At 34.3% G+C, this 17,585-nt stretch overlaps 1 protein-coding gene across 1 annotated transcript; it reads right to left on the bottom strand.

Annotated features, from left to right (window-relative positions):
• Positions 1–1,092: 1,092 nt before the first annotated feature.
• LOC138329823 (neural cell adhesion molecule 1-like) lies at positions 1,093–16,981 on the bottom strand. Its single transcript, XM_069277116.1, is given in 19 exon segments — positions 1,093–2,800; positions 3,064–3,131; positions 3,992–4,022; positions 4,374–4,450; positions 5,628–5,655; positions 5,850–5,905; positions 6,296–6,317; positions 6,438–6,542; positions 6,786–7,085; positions 7,993–8,319; positions 8,407–8,670; positions 9,637–9,900; positions 10,128–10,388; positions 11,198–11,461; positions 11,975–12,211; positions 13,703–13,883; positions 13,885–14,087; positions 16,172–16,462; positions 16,957–16,981. Coding segments are annotated over 19 exon segments (3,051 nt in total). The 3' UTR covers positions 1,093–2,753.
• Positions 16,982–17,585: the final 604 nt, after the last annotated feature.

A 17,585-nucleotide genomic window follows, 5' to 3' on the forward strand; every position in this document is an offset into this window, starting at 1 on the left:
AGTGCCATGCATTCGCGTTAAAGTTTTTCAATCGTGCTTAATCCATCACAGTGTATCGCACATCCTTTTTTTAAAATGCTGCTGGCTTTTTTCAATATTGTTCTTTCGCAGGGCAACCTTGACGAGCAGCATCTCTAAGCTGCTGTTGTTTAGTCTTAAATTTTGCTAGCCACCTACTTAAACACCTGGAAGTCATCATACCCTCCCCAACAATGTCACACATACGCCGAGTAGCGACCTACCTTTTATGTAGGCTCTAATTTCAATTACACTTACAGCTCTGCTCTCACTCATATTGCGTATAGTGTAGTAGGCCATGGGCTAGGAACAAAAACTGTACGAACCAATATTTTTTTCTGAAACTTTATGGTCCACTGCTCTCAAATTAAATTGTCAACATTGCATAAGTTTGGATGAATTTCCGGTTATTACGTCATCAAGATGACCGCCATTTCGAATTTTCACTAAAAAGAGAAAAAATAGTCATAACTTTGACATTTTTCAAACTAATTAGATAAATGAGGTATCAAAATGACCACAAGAGAATAATAAATACATATAAGGACCAAATAAACTAATATATGTAGAGATTTGTACGCATGAAATGAAATAAATAGGATTTTAAGCTCAAATTATTTTCATATTTGACTTGACGCAGCAAAAATGTTTCCAAACATCAAACTATTATTCGTAATTAGTTATTTGACCTGCAAGTGGGACCCCCCTAGTTCATGACATATAATGAATGCGCTGTAAAGCAATTTGCATTATAACAAGCTCAGTGTGGCTATGGAGAAGATGTGTACTTGTGTCATGCTCCATTGATCACACTTTCAGCCGAAGCCGATTTCCACGAAACAGAGGCCAGATGACATTATTTTTGGAACACCCATCGTATGTTAAGTAGTACAGGATTGCAAACCGCTGAGTAAGTGTCTTTTCATATTTGACAAGTTTGATGATTTATAAGATTTTATTACAATGCTTTTATATGTACAGATTCGTGTATTTGGAACATACCGATAATCATTGATCTACTTTATATTATACATCCAGACATATTGAAAAGAAAAAAAGATATAAACGACAGAAATTGATATATCTTTTTATTGTAAAAAAATGTGGATAAATATATTACATTTCTTTCACGTTTAGCGTATACTCTGTATGATTTGAGTGTTTAAAACGAAAAAAAAATTAGTGAAAGCGTACAACAAGTGGACCTTATCGTTTGTTTACTATTGATATCACCAGTTTTGTATATGCGATATGACCAAGATTTCTATAAGTTGATATAAGCCGGGATGAAATTGCACAATCCCTTCGAAAGTGGTAGCACTTTCTGGTTGGTGCTTCTTTCAATCCCGACTTGTCAACCCAATCAGTCAACAATTAAATTCATTTTAATTCTGTTGAGCTGTAGTCGTTCTAGAAACATTGTTTTTAAGTATTTTAAGTATTTTTGCATTACCTATATTCATGACTGTTTCAACCATTTTTGAAATCTATAAATACAGCTTTTTAGGATTATTACATTTTATGAATATCATGCTGGCAAGGAGGATATTGAAATGATCATGTGTTTTAATTCTAATAAGTACACATCGATACAAATTAAAGAAACAGCAACGACATGTGAACAAGTTATGCAAACAACCATTATTGTTGTAGACATAAGTGGTTATATGAGATAACGATGTCTTTGATATAATTTACTGCAATGTTGTAGAAAGAATTTCTAACTGACATGATGGTTAAGTATCTAATCGTTACCTTTTAAAAGAAAAACCTCAGGACCCATTAAATGTCTATGACAATAACATTTATTTCAAATGTAATATTAGCAATATTACAATAACGTAATTGGAAATATAAGTTATTATAAGTGAAGCTAATTTGCAAACAAAACCATAAATATACATTACAAATCATCAGGAAAGAAAAACTAAAATGATTATGACAGTACTATAAAGTAGGTATTTCGTGTATGCTTTATTCGTACTGGAGGCGGATTTCAGTACACAAATACAAAAATACAATAAATACTCACCTTGACGTAGGTCATATAATATAACAAGAAAATGCATCGATCACAGAAACTCTTTGGATATTTCTAGATAAAAACATGTTTACAGGTATGAGTTCGAATTCTGGCAGTAAGATGCCGTAAAGGGAAGCCAATACTAATTTCGCGCATTACACAAACTGAGGGCATACAATTACATATTTGTGTGTAGGTCATAGCGATACCAACTTCTCATTACAACCGATTTATTGTCAATGTAAACCCTAGTTCTAATACATGTTTATTATACGTTTTTATATATAGGGAAAGTTCCGTTCAAGTCACTCTTAATGAGGTTGACATAGTTCATTAGATATTTTTGTTTGGTGATATTCTTTTGTTAGTTTGTAAGAACATAAAATCGATTAATATAAAATGGTGATTACATATATATTCACATGATATCCGTTGCGATACGAATCTATTCACAAATGATGCAAACGACAGTTTTAGCCCGATTATAAAAACAACATATGAATCAACCCTATGTATTGACGATATGCTGACGATTACAACATATCGCTTAAACAGTTTTAAATGTAGGTATATAATCAATATTTAGCGTTTTTGATAGATGAAGAGTGTGCTCTTAAAACTTCATTCTCTTATAGGACTACACGCTTTCTCAGCATTCCATGACGGATGATGAAGTCTATTCCATATGACTGACCGTACTGCTGTATCTATGTCAACAATCATCAGGCATGATTGTATTGATATAGGTCTCGCTGTTACCTGACAACATACAGAAAAAATATGTTTACAACATCTAATATATTCATTTTCGTCAGAAACAAAGTCTGATTGCAATAGCACAAACGAGTTTTTATTTATTCTCTCTTTCTTTATGTTTATTTATATATGTATCAGACTATTTTGAAAATCTGAGATAAATGTTTCAGCTTTGATAACAAAATTAAAACTAAACTTGTTTTCAATTACTTATTTCCTACCACATTTAGGATTGGTATGAATTATGTTTTTGTTTAATTACCGACCGGAAAGATTACTCTGGAGGTCTTCATAATGGTTTGGATTGGATCGTCCCTCCAATGACTCGTAAGGCCTGTGGATATGCATGTAAAGAATAAAACACAATGTTATGTTCTTCAAACTTATCTACTTATACTTAAATGCTTATTTTCCTTTTTCTTCATTACATCAAATTATATGTTGATGGTTCGAGAAATACAAATTTGTGATATTTTATATTTGGTCATCATATACGGGTTAGTTGGATATCAATGTGCTCGAGAGCGAAAACGTTTAGAACATGTTCTATATTTGGTGATAATTAATGTTCAAACGACGACAAAAATGATTTTATGATATGGTCTGAAACCTAGAAAAGCACCTAAAATGCATAGTAATTGTCGATTTGGTTTTTGTATAGCTATGTTACAAAGCTAAATCGACTTTTTTTCTTCAGTCATCGAAATCAAAACAAGAAAGGTAGGATTTACATTTTTACCTACTGTCCCCATTGCATTGATAGTAAAGTGGACTACATTTACGATCGTATATCTTTTTTACTTCTCCCTTGACAACACCTCACGATTGGCCTTGAGCTGAGTATTGACGCAATGGAGATAGGCTCTGATTTTATATATATTGAACAAAAGAAGTATATTGCGAGTGATGTCTGTTCACATAGTACGCTCAAGACATGTGTGTATTAGAAAGCTTCGTTTTTCACATCAATTCATTTTAAAATGTGAAAATGTAAAAAGTCAAATCAACGTCATGTTTGAATAAGATATAATGTTGCTTTAGACAAAAAAACAGCATGACATACGAGATCCTCTGAAGAAAAGCAAGACACAGCAAGAAGGTGAAAAACTTATAAGGTATTTGTTTGGGCATAAATGCATCCAGGTAACAGGGTCCTGATGAAACTTTTTAAAGTTTACATAGGATTACACATACCCGCCATTTCCGTTGTTAACATCTTCGGAAACTGAAAATATAAAGAGAATTATATATTTTACTTCATTTTTTAAAATAATTAACAATTCTATGAGAGATAAGACACGTGCATAATATGCAGTTGTTTTTTCCCGTTGGTTTGTAAGATATGTATAAGATTAATTCATATGTTTAAAAGCAACACTTCATGGTTTTACAACGGATTCGTCATCGCTTAATGAATGTTATGCTTTCATTAATGTCTTTACATTAATATTTATATTTCTGTATCAAAATAGTAATTAAAAATAGAATCTACAAATGTATATAACAAGATTGATCCCAACCTCTTTCCGCTTGGATTTAAAACAAAATATTTTTCATTCGCTTCAGAATTCCTTACCCTGTTGATGTCCTCCAATTTCTGAGTACACAGACGGCTTGGCAATCTTACTGGTGTCTAGGTGTTGATACGGGGATCTAAATGATGGTAATTACGGTAACATCGTAACAAAATGTAGAAACAAATACATTTTTTTACGATACATAATTTGTGTCACATATAATAATGAATGTTATTCCTTAATCTATCTTAGGTGATAATTTCAGTTAGGACTGGATATTTTTTGGCTAGGGTTTACTAGATCGTTAGTTAAATCAAAGTCACAGTTATAAAACATCTACTATGTCAATCAGATTACGAACATATCAGATAAAACGAATAAAGATATTGTAAAATAGATACAGACAGATCAATTGAGCCATCATTTACGCTGTAAACATTCTTACAAATGTACACATATGATCAGATAAGTTGATACTAACCCGATGCTTTGTATCTCGCACCACAACTATCGACCGTGCAGTACTACATAAATATGTTCATACGTTCGGAGGATAATTTGTGAGGTAAGATAGACACTATATTGGAGACTTGCAGTCATTTACACGTCTGTCTGGGGGCCTTATAGTCAAAAATGACACTAAATGAAAACAGAAATGTTTCCACTGAAAGATTGTTGCCGTGGAATCTCCAAAACAACTTTAATGAGTCTACCGTCCTCATTAAAGGAAACACGACATGGGAACTAATGAGATATTTTATACTAATGCCACAATATATAAAAAAAATCTATTTGCGTGATGAGAAGTTAGTATTTAAGAAGAATATAAGTAAACCTAATCCATGCTAGTATTCATTTCTGATCCTAATGCACTAAAGGTCGAGGTCATATTGTTTCTTTTCGATTTCTGAAAAAGTCATTAGTGTATTAAGGTCAAGCGATTTCTTCATTTCAGAATACTTTATTGTCAGATGTTAAAGACAATAGGAATTGAACAACAGGCAACATGCCAATACACGCCCTCTCCTTAAACAATTACACCTGAAAATCACAAGTGAACCATTCAATTATACACAAATTGATAGATGTTAGGTTTTGATGTCTGATCATATATCAATTCAGTTGTTTACACATTCAGATGGAATGTTTCAGTCTTTATTTTACAGAAGAGCTCATTGCCCATTACCCAAAGTGCATATATATTTGCTTTAACATTTTATTATTCAAATGAAATATGGACTTTTTTTCTGTATTGTGGAACATGATATGGATTCTAATTTATTCCTTGAAATAAATGAGGAAAACTTACTTACCTATCCGTATTGTTTTGACGGGCGCCATCTGTAATGGATAGGGGTATGTTTATGGAAAGGAACAAAACAATACTTCTATGACATATGTTAAATATTTTATCACATTTCATGAAGTATTTTCAAAGTCTGCATATTAGCCAAAGAAAACATCTCAACTGATAGCCCACCGTATGTAATGATATTGAATATCAAATTATATAATATGGTATTTATCAACATTACCTCGATCTGAAAGTTGTATGTCTTGATATGTGTCTTGTTTCGGAATCTGGTCGGGGCTGTAAAAATATAAAAAAAACGTTTTTCTATTTTAACAGGAATACTTTAAGATGAATATGTATGTATGTATGTATGTAATGTATGTATGTATGTATGTATGCATGTATGTATGTATGTATGTATGTATGTATGTATGTATGTATGTATGTATGTATGTATGTATGTATGTATGTGTATATGTTTATATATGTATGTATGTATGTATGTATGTATAACTATGTGAAATATAGCCCTATAACACCAAATGGTGGGAATCAACTGTCAAATGTCAGATGCTTCTTTAAACTTAAAAAGGTGTTTCTCGATGTAAAGTTTATTCGACTTTCGCCGAATGTATTCTGCTTATTTCATACGGAAACATTTAGTGTAAAGGAGTATTCTCTACTTACCTACAGCACGCTAGTCTGTTTCCTGTAAGACAAATACACATATATCTTTATCACTGATCAACTTTGTATACGTGCTGCGTTTTCCTTTACAAAATGATCCACGTCCTAAAATGTTTAATGTGTATGTGGAAATTGTACTCACTTGTGACGAAAATCACGAGACCGATACCAATTAGAAGTGATATAACTCCAACAACTGTCAGGACTACTCCCGTTACAAACACACCATCTGTTCCGAAGGAATTTTCTGTATATGATAAAAGGAAGATGAAAAAGAAACACATGTTTGATAATCTTCTTAAATGTCGAAGAAAGGTTACATGTTTTTTAATTTATTTTCATTCCAGAATGTGTTATGATTCAAATTTCTATATGTTAGTCCATCGTGTTTTATAGTATCGATTGTCTTGTTCACGTGTACACAGTTAATAACTATTAAATTTGTTATCGTTTAATATATATAGATGTTCTCCTTTCCCCTTGAATTTACCTTCCCGCACAACACAACCCACAGCTTCAGTAGATGTCGTGTTTCCATATGAGTTGTAGGCTGTAACTTTAAAGAAGTATGCTTGTCCAGCGACGAGATTTTCTATGGTTAGACTATACCCATCTTTTCTATCTGCTTGGCTTGGTATCATCGATGGATAAACCTCCTTTGAGTTCAGAAATCTGTCGTCACTAAACAAAACTTGGTAGTACTGTGTGTCCCCTCCCCCACTCCAAGATATTTCAGCAGAATTGGGCTGAGTACAAGCTACCAGGGATATCGTTGGGATTCCTGGGTTCCCTGTCAGACCGAAAATGTATGTTTTACGTACATGTACATTATATAAGGATACATGTACTTATTTACGCTCAGGTAATGATGATTGATTTTTGCATTGATAAGAATTATCTTGAGTTTAAATTGTTTTTCCCAATTATATCTATGTTGAACGATTTTCTCTTACTTCAATCAAACTAATATTCAACACTTGTAATCATCTGTTGCATATTCCAAGGGGTATATGGTATGTTTTTTATTTGTAATTGATCAATTCCATCCAATATAGCACAAACTTCTAAGTTCTGTAAATCTATTTTTATATTTAAGAACATTAAAAATTATATGTGCCGTATTTTCTTACTCACCAATCAAGGAGAGTTTTTAATATGTTATTCATCACCAAAATATTTTGATAGTTACAGTACTTTCAGCGCATAGGTGTTGAATATGTAAGTACAGGTTAGAGCTGAAAATGACTTTTGGCAGTAGTGCTCCAACTTTAATTACATTTAGAAATGAAGTGAAGTGAAATGAGTACATACGAGGAGACCATAACGTCAAATTGTGTGTCTACAATTTCAATTCTCATTTGTACCGTATTGGTAGTAATTGTAAATTAATTTATGCAGGTATGTTTCCATCTAAACATACACTAGGCATAAAATCATCAATTTAACAGTACAAATAAGGCATCCGAATGTATTTGAAATATAACTTTAATTTACCGTAATAATTGTTACAATGAGCAAGTAGCGTTCATAATTAGATTTATATTCCTTTGTTAACTTTTGGTTATTGCCATTCATTTTAATACGTTAATACATATGATAAATATGTATCTATTGCAAGACCAATACATATCCTTAAAAGCATTTATAACATACATTTAATATTAATCTTTTTTCAAACCTCCAAAAACGAAACTTACTTTTTTCCCGAACTGTAAAACGTAACACTGCGGTACCAAATGCGTTGGTGGCCGTCACCTTGTACATTCCAAACCAATCTTCCTCAATATTCTGACGAGTCACTACTGACCTCGCTGATATATTCTCTGTGTCAAACGTGTTTCGTATCAGAACGTCATCCGTCCCATTGACTAATTGCTGGACATTAACAGATTTGGATGACTGAAAAGTCCATGTAAACGATGGTGCCGGGACCGCAGTAAACATAGCTTGCAAAACAAGGTTTTCGGATTGCTGTAAATCCATCGTTTGGTTTCGGTGCAGTATTTGATGTGGTTGTGGCTCACCTGAAATTAAATGGAATCACTATAATAAGAAAACAATTTTGCAAAATGTCTCTTTTTACAGTCACATTTACCCAATATCATACTTACATTGAACAGTCACACTGATAGACTTAGTCGCCTCTCGAACAACATTCCTACCGGTACATCTGTACGTCCCGTGTTCTGATCTGTCCAGTTGTCCCAGTGACAACACAGGTGACACAGTAAAGTTGGTGTTGTCCGGTCGTGTCCAGACAAAGGTACAGTCAGGTCTACAGTCCGCTGTACAGGTGATGTCCGGTAACGTGTCACCCTCAATTTCATCATAACTTGTCGTCTGTGGTGAAAAGGTTACAGAGGATCCAGGGCCATCTGTGGAAGATGTGACTATGTTAAAACATGTTTCTTAATACACGAATTGTGTATGATAACTGAAATTGTAGAGATCGATGTCCAATTTTAATCAATTCCTTAATAACTTTTGTTGTTAGTAGGATATTAACAACAAACCAAACAACCAACCAAATTAATCAATACTTTAAGTATTGTGAAAATCAACAAATAAAATTTGAGGTTGATTTTTGCGGATCTTTTGTAAATCCTTTAACGGTTTTGTATGTTTTCATGCAAATGGTGAGTTATATGTTGTTTTTACTCCTTTCAATAATAATCTGCATCATCTAGAATATAATATATTGAAGAGAAGGTTTTCTTCTGTTTAGGCTAACTATTTGCACGTATGTACACCCACAATTACAGCTAACATAATATACTGTAATATAGCGTAATACAATATGTAGAATTCATCGAAATGTGTCTCAAATGTGTACCATCTGTCATGATGTTCAAAAACAAAGTGTTGGAATTGAAAACAACATTACATTCTTTACAGAAGGGTATTAATAGCGGAATTCCGAGATAATGAACTATGATTTACAGTAAAAAACACGTCGTTGTCAGAATGCAACACTTTTTAAGCTAAAAATATTCATACAAAATATCGCCTTGGACAATGTCATGCTATTCATTTTGTTATGATGTTTTATAACCATTGACAGCAGTGCAAGTTTTATATGATTTTTTAGTGGCATGCCTACACACTATATCATTTTCGTGCACTTTAAATAAACATTCTTTCAAAAAGCTTCATAAAATTAAGATTATAGCTTATTAAAAAAAACGTTATTGCCACGTGAACACAAACATGTACATGCATATTACCCTAATTTACATTGCGATACAAAATAATGTATCAATGAAAAACATAATAGTCATTCAACAACACCCTAGACAAAATACGAAGTCTTATAATAAAAAAAATATGCATATATCCTCTACAAAAAACTGTTAAGATGATTGACGTAGTCGACTCCCCAGCAACATTCCTAGCAGAACATCTGTACGCTCCATGTTCTATTCTGTTCAGTTGTCCCAGTGACAATTCAGGTGACACAGTAAAGTTGGTGTTGTCCGGTCGTGTCCAGACAAAGGTACAGGCAGGTCTACAGTCCGCTGTACAGGTGATGTCCGGTAACGTGTCACCCTCTGTCCATGTGTAGATAGAGTCTGATGGAGACAAAGTTATGGAGGTACCTGGGCCATCTGGGAATAAATAATGTATTTAGATGTCTACATGTGTAATATATTTGATAAACGCAAGCATCGTCTTGATATTTGCTTTGTTATGAACATATTCTCTTCAGACATATGTTTGATTTGATATTGTATTAGGAATGTTCTGATAAAAGACATTTCACGTAAGCGAATATCGAACAAAACCAATTTATGGATAACTAAATGTTTAAATGACTAAACTGACATATACGTACAATAAGTTGTAACATTGACTCCCACAGTTGTAGTACTACCATGTACATTACTTGCTGTACACCTGTACACGCCGGTCTGACCTCGCTGTATGTTGGTGAGCTGGAGACCTGACCCTGTTGTATAGGACTGTCCATCTTTTGTCCAGCTGTAGGTACAGGCAGGGTTACAGTCAGCAAAACACGTGATGGTGGGGATAGATTGTCCCTCCGTAGGCGTATAGGTCACAGTTGGTGGAGTCAAACTTACGGAGGATGGTCCGTCTTGAACAGAAAAATGTTTTTTTACTTACAGGTAACATTGATATGTACACCAACAGTTGTTGCATTACGGTAGGAGTATAGATCACAGTTGGTGGAGTCAAACTTACTGTAGACGGTCTATCTGGTAAAGACAAATAAGAATGTGGTGATCCTTTCCTATTTGCTCCCTCTCGATCGTTGGTTATTTCTTTTGCATGACGTATTGGTTACAATGCCCAAATTAGGGACTGTATCGCTCATCAAACTTATTAGACGAGACAAATGTATAGGATAAGCGTTTATTTCCTAATTATTTATACATAATTCGCCCCTTAACGATGAGATACTGTATACTTAAAAGGAATTCTACAGTTCTTTCTACAGATGAAGGGTTTAAACGATGTTGCTATGTTCCTGTATCCCCGTTGCAGATACTAGGGGGTTCGGATTTACCATAAATGCCAAATAGTCTGTATATCCTGTCAGAAACATATATAAGGCATATATGTTTCTGATCTGGCAACACCAGAATGTTTCTTGCCAAATTTGGTTATAAACTGTTCGGTGAATTATGACTATAGTAGCAAATTGCATTTAGTATCCCTCCGGCCAAAGTGGCGTCAGTTTATACCAACTTATTCCAATAAAATCCGACTATGAGTAAACATATTAAAATATATAAATTTTCTTTCATTCCCATTAAATTACAAAGGAGTAGAATCAATATTTTATTACACTAATTTATACCAATTCTGGTTAAAATCTTTTCAGTAGTATAAAATAGCAGATATTTCGAGGAATTATTACCAGACGGACGAAGGAGTACTAACATTTCATATTTACTGTTGCGTAAATAGTCGACTTCCCGGCAACATTTCTAGCAATACACCTGTAAGATCCCTGTTCCGATCTGTCCAGTCGTCCCAGTGACAACACAGATGACATAGTAAAGTTGGTGTTGTCCGGTCGTGTCCAGACAAAGGTACAGTCAGGTCTACAGTCCGCTGTACAGGTGATGTCCGGTAACGTGTCACCCTCCGTCCTGATGTAGGTAGTATTCGGCGGAGACAGGGCTACGGAGGTACCGGGGCTATCTGTAAAAGGTTTGTAGGATTAATGTTTAAAATATGTAAAAAACATTGTATAGTTAAAGTTTGGGGTTTTGGAATATAGCAAGCTTCTGATTTCTCGAGACTTGCCTATTTTCCGAGGCGAAGCACAGCTTAGCAAGATTTTTGGAAAAAGTAGGAAGCTAGTAAATGTAACCAAGTGACGTTTAAATACATGTGTTGTAAATAAAGTAGATGTATATAAAATAAAATATTGAAATTTCCGTGTTGTGTTCGCTTCATTACGTTATCAACGAATTTGGCGTTCGTGTTTATATGAACACCATTTTGACGCGCACACGTTAATGTATATCAAGTATGTGTATATTTGTCAACCTTCCTTTACATCTAAACAATTTGAAAATATGATATTTGAATCAGTTCTTATAAATGAATAGTGACGTTTAACAAATCCAGAGTTTATTATTAAGTAATTAATTTTACAATCAAACTAAATCACACATTGCTCACATTGTACTAATATTCTAAGTGTAATACACGACTCCCCGACATCATTCCTAGCAGTACATCTGTACGTTCCGTGTTCTGATCTGTCCAGTTGTCCCAGTGACAACACAGGTGACACAGTGAAGTTGGTGTTGTCCGGTCGTGTCCAGACAAAGGTACAGTGCGGTCTACAGTCCGCTGTACAGATTATGTCCGCTAATGTGTCACTCTCTGTCCTAATGTAGGTAGTGTCCGGTGGGGACAGGGCTATTGAGGTACTAGGGCCGTCTGAAAAAAGTTGTTTGAATCATGTCTAAATCACATTTCGAATTTTTAAATACGAAGATGTTTTTTAACTCGTTATGTGAATAAAGCCTCGAGAACTTTGTATAGATTGTGTACTTTTGTCTCGAAACTATCATTTCAAAAATGTTTTTTTACGACTAGTCACTGATAAGTTAAATGGTTTACATGAAAACCTTAGAGTCAGCTGCATATTATATTCTATGTGCTATGTTGTTTATGGGCATGTCATGATTGTCATGATAATTTCAGAGGTGAAATGTAAACAGGTGTCAACATTCGCATATTCATTGTTTACGTCCGGATTAATTAAACATGAGAATTAAAAAAATATTTAAGCTTGTTTTATGAGCGTATTAAGACCTTCATCGAAGGAAGGGAGTTAAAATTGTGTCTGCTGCCTCACTGTTGATCGTAAAAGTTGTCTAAATGTGGAATATTGATTTTGTTACACCTAGATAAAAATGCTTTAAAGATGCTCCACCGCCGACAGAGTTTAAATAATACTCATCATTTAATCAGTACTTCATTCCATATAGGATATAGTGCCAAGGATTTTTTTTTCGGGATGCAATAAATTATTTTTCATATTTTTAACTTTAAATAAAATTAAAAGCTCAAACTTTTTAATGGCGGTAATGGGTGAAAGTAAGTAACTTTTGTAATTGAAGCACTTTGAATGGATTTTCTCATGATCTACTTAAGATGATAGCATCTTAGGGTCACATGAGCTGTTTGACAGGGATTATCTAATTAATAGTATAATCGTCCATCTAATTAGCTTCTGGGTTTTGCATATTTTAAGCTAGTGTTTGTTTTATGGGAAGTAATGACACTCTGCATAGTTATGTACTGTACAATGATTTTGAAAGGAAGAAGCCGTGTTTGTGAAGACCTACCAGGAAACTATTTTAGCAGCTTAAACTACAGTAGGTGGTGTATTTTTTTGTCTCTGGGACCTTTCCATCATTATGGTGTATAGTTTTGCCGATTATTATCTAGACCCATACATCGGCTAAAACTGATTAATTGGCATTCTGGTGGGTCCAAGTTGATATAAACTTTAACTAATTCTCAGATCCCTGTGTTTACAACCTAAGTTGCTGTTGTAACCATTCTAAAAATGTAATTTATCAATATTATAAAAGCTACTTTTGAACGAGATAACCACAACTTTCTAATGAAGACACCTCTGGATATTTTATTTTATAATAATCATTTATTGCCTAAAATATGTATTACGCACATAAAAAAAGAAATAAAATAACTCCTATACTATCATGTATATTTTACTATTTGAAACTAAATTCTGTTTCAGGGGTTATAGATAAGAGAATAAACACCAGAAAAGCTCAAACGCTACATATGTTTGCTGCAGGGTTTGGTTGTTGTACATTTTAGAAATATAATAAAGTTAGGTAATGTTTACTGAAGAACTACAAGCTCGAATGCTATGTCTAAGCTTTTAACACTTACCTGCCACGTTGAGTGTATAGTCATCACTGTCAAGGTCGGTGTTAGGTAGGTTATTGTTGATACGTCTACAGAACCACACAGATCCCTGGTCTCCCGTCTGTGGCTGTATGATCCACCGAAATACTGTACCATGGTTACCTCCAGACGTTACACAGGAACACACATCCGATGTCACAGGAACACACATCCGATGTACAGAGGACGGCTGGATTGACTATGGTGTTGTAACATTGACCACCACCTATTTGTATACTACCTACTGGAGTAGTGACGTCGGGACGGCGGTAAAACTGGACAAGTCCGGCCTCCTCTGGTACATCACACGTCAGTGTAAACCCAGTCCCGGGAACAGCGTACTCAGACGATCCCGTCAGGTATACATCATCTACACATTGTCGATTAAAAAAATCGTGCGGCAATATGCATTTATGTAAACTTATTTCATTCATTCATTATATAACATACAATACAAAACACAAGCAAATCAGTATACATAAAATGGATGAATGGGGTATAAAAGGGAGACAACTTGGGAAAATGGCTGAAAATACAAAAATTTGGCAGCTCTCACTTCAGGGAAAGAATTTCATTTCATATGCGTATTTGAAAACATAAAACTTTAATTTTGTCATGTTAGCTTATTTTTAGTTAGGAATTCATATATGCTATTAGTTTTACGAACAGAATTATAAATAAGTTGTCTTTTCAATTTTTGTAATTATCAAATAGGACCAGGTGCCTATCAATCACAGTTTGAATTTGCCGTTAGCCTCAGCGGAAGTTTACAGACACACTGTTGCTAAAGTCTAGGCTACGCATGCTGAGTAAACAAATCAATGTACCGTAACACAGTTTTGGCGGGGATTATCCAGAAACTCAGACACATACACTACACATAAAATCCAATTAGCAGAGAAAATAACACAAAGATATGCACATTTAATTTATATAATGTTTCTGGTAAAGAAAACATCACCAAACTGTATTGGGATGGTAGCATATCAACAATTAGGTAGGTTATACATGAAGTTTACAAAACCATTGGAGTGTTATTCCCAAAGATTTCCCATGTATGCTACATTTTCTGGATTAGGAAACCAAAAGCGCACAAGATTTACAACCGAATCAGGCATTATTTCACGGCGATGATAAACTAGTTTTTTTAAGTTGCAGAGCTGCTAGTTTTCTTTCAATATATCTCTGATCATGAAATACATTCCTATGGTAAAGGAATATCCTAAATTGCCTGTACAATTCCTTCCTTCTGATATCATTTCTTCTCTCTTTATTATGTTGTGTTGTTTCCAACCACATTACATCTGTATGTTTTTTTCACAGGTTATACATGGTCTGCAAAAACAATGTGTTCACTCTGGTTCATCTTTGTCCTGTTCAATTACCAATGGCTCTGCTGGCGTCACAAAAAGTTTCATGTCCTCTCCAACTTCAATTAATTCTGATTTCTTATTAATTTCCTCATCAGTTTGTGTTGAAACATCAGTTTTATCACATGTACTCTGGAGTTTTTCACAAAAATCATATGATGCCATAGTGTGTTATCTATGGCCCCCGTACCTGCTGTCTGAAATGTAAGTGTTGGTCACTCTGTAGGGTGTGGTAGGGTACAGTAGAAAGGTGAGTTAATGGCCTGGAATTCCAGTGTAATGTTTCAAGGGGATGCTGAAGGGTATTAAATACAACTTGAAAACCAGTCCTACATTATATATTATATATAAAATTAAAAAAAAAAATTGTTTGATTTATGGGACGTAATGACACTCTACATAATTATGTACTGTACAATGATTTTGAAAGGAAGTAGCCGTGTTTGTGAAGACCTACCAGGAAACTATTTTTAGCAGCTTAAACTACAGTAGGTGGGGTATTTGTTTTGTTTCTGGGACCTTTCCATCATTATGGTGTATAGTATATGTAGAATACGAGTTTTGCTGATTTTATCTAGACCCCTACATCGGCTAAAACTGATTAATTGGCACTCTGGTGGGTCCAAGTTGATATAAACTTTAACTAATTCTCAGATCCCTGTGTTTACAACCTAAGTTGCTGTTGTAACCATTCTAAAAATGTAATTTATCAATATTAAAAAATTATTGCCAAGTTCATATCAGGCCGTTCAGCTCCTTTTGAACGGGATAACCACAACTTTCTAATGAAGACGCCTCTGGATATTTTTTTTATTTAATAATAATCATTTATTGCCTAAAATATGTATTACGAACATAACAAAGAAATAAAATAACGCCTATACTATCATGTATATTTTACTATTTGAAACTAAATTCTGTTTCAGGGGTTATAGATGAGAGAATAAACACCAGAAAAGCTAAAACGCTACATATGTTTGCTGCAGGGTTTGGTTGTTGTACATTTTAGAAATATAATAAAGTTAGGTAATGTTTACTGAAGAACTACAAGCTCGAATGCTATGTCTAAGCTTTTAACACTTACCTGCCACGTTGAGTGTATAGTCATCACTGTCAAGGTCGGTGTTAGGTAGGTTATTGTTGATACGTCTACAGAACCACACAGATCCCTGGTCTCCCGTCTGTGGCTGTATGATCCACCGGAACACTGAACCAAGGCTATCTCCAGACGTTATGTCACAGGAACACACATCCGCTGTACAGAGGACGGCTGGATTGACTATGGTATTGTAACATTGACCACCACCTATTTGTAAACTACCTACTGGAGTAGTGACGTCGGGACGGCGGTAAAACTGGACAAGTCCGGCCTCCTCTGGTACATCACACGTCAGTGCAAAACCCAGTCCCGGGGAACAGCGTACTCAGACGATCCCGTCAGGTATTACAGCATCTACACATTGTCGATTAAAAAAAATCGTGCGGCAATATGCATTTTATGTACACTTATTTCATTCATTCATTATATAACATACAATACAAAACACAAGCAAAATGGTATACATGAAATGGATGAATGGGGTATAAAAGGGAGACAACTTGGGAAAATGTGCTGAAATTAAATACAAAAATTTGGCAGCTCTCACTTCAGGGAAAGACTTTCATTTCATATACGTATTTGAAAACATAAAACTTTAATTTTGTCATGTTAGCTTATTTTTAGTTAGGAATTCATATATGCTATTAGTTTTACGAACAAAATTATAAATAAGTTGTCTTTTCAATTTTTGTAATTATTAAATAGGATCAGGTGCCTATCAATCACAGTTTGAATTTGCCGTTAGCCTCAGCGGAAGTTTACAGACACACTGTTGCTAACATCTAGGCTACGCATGCTGAGTAAACAAATCACTGTACCGTAACACAGTTTTGGCGGGGATTATCCAGAAACTCAGACACATACACTACACATAAAATCCTATTAGCAGAGAAAATAACACAAAGATATGCACATTTAATTTATATAATGTTTCTGGTAAAGGAAACATCACCAAAATGTATTGGGATAGTAGCATATCAACAATGATTCCCCATGTATGCTACATTTTCTGGATTAGGAAACCAAAAGCGCACAAGATTTACAACCGAATCAGGCATTATTTCACGGCGATGATAAACTGGTTTTTGAAGTTGCAGAGCTGCTAGTTTTCTTTTAATATATCTCTGATCATGAAATACATTCCTATGGTAAAGGAATATCCTAAATTGCCTGTACAATTCCTTCCTTCTGATATTATTTCTTCTCTCTTTATTATGTTGTGTTGTTTCCAACCACATTACATCTGTATGTTTCTTTCACAGGTTATACATGGTCTGCAAAAAAATGTGTTCACTCTGGTTCATCTTTGTCCTGTTCAATTACCAATGGCTCTGCTGGCGTCACAAAAAGTTTCATGTCCTCTCCAACTTCAATTAATTCTGATTTCTTATTAATTTCC

The sequence above is a fragment of the Argopecten irradians genome, chromosome 8, assembly GCF_041381155.1.
Source record: "Argopecten irradians isolate NY chromosome 8, Ai_NY, whole genome shotgun sequence".
Lineage (NCBI taxonomy): Eukaryota > Metazoa > Mollusca > Bivalvia > Pectinida > Pectinidae > Argopecten > Argopecten irradians.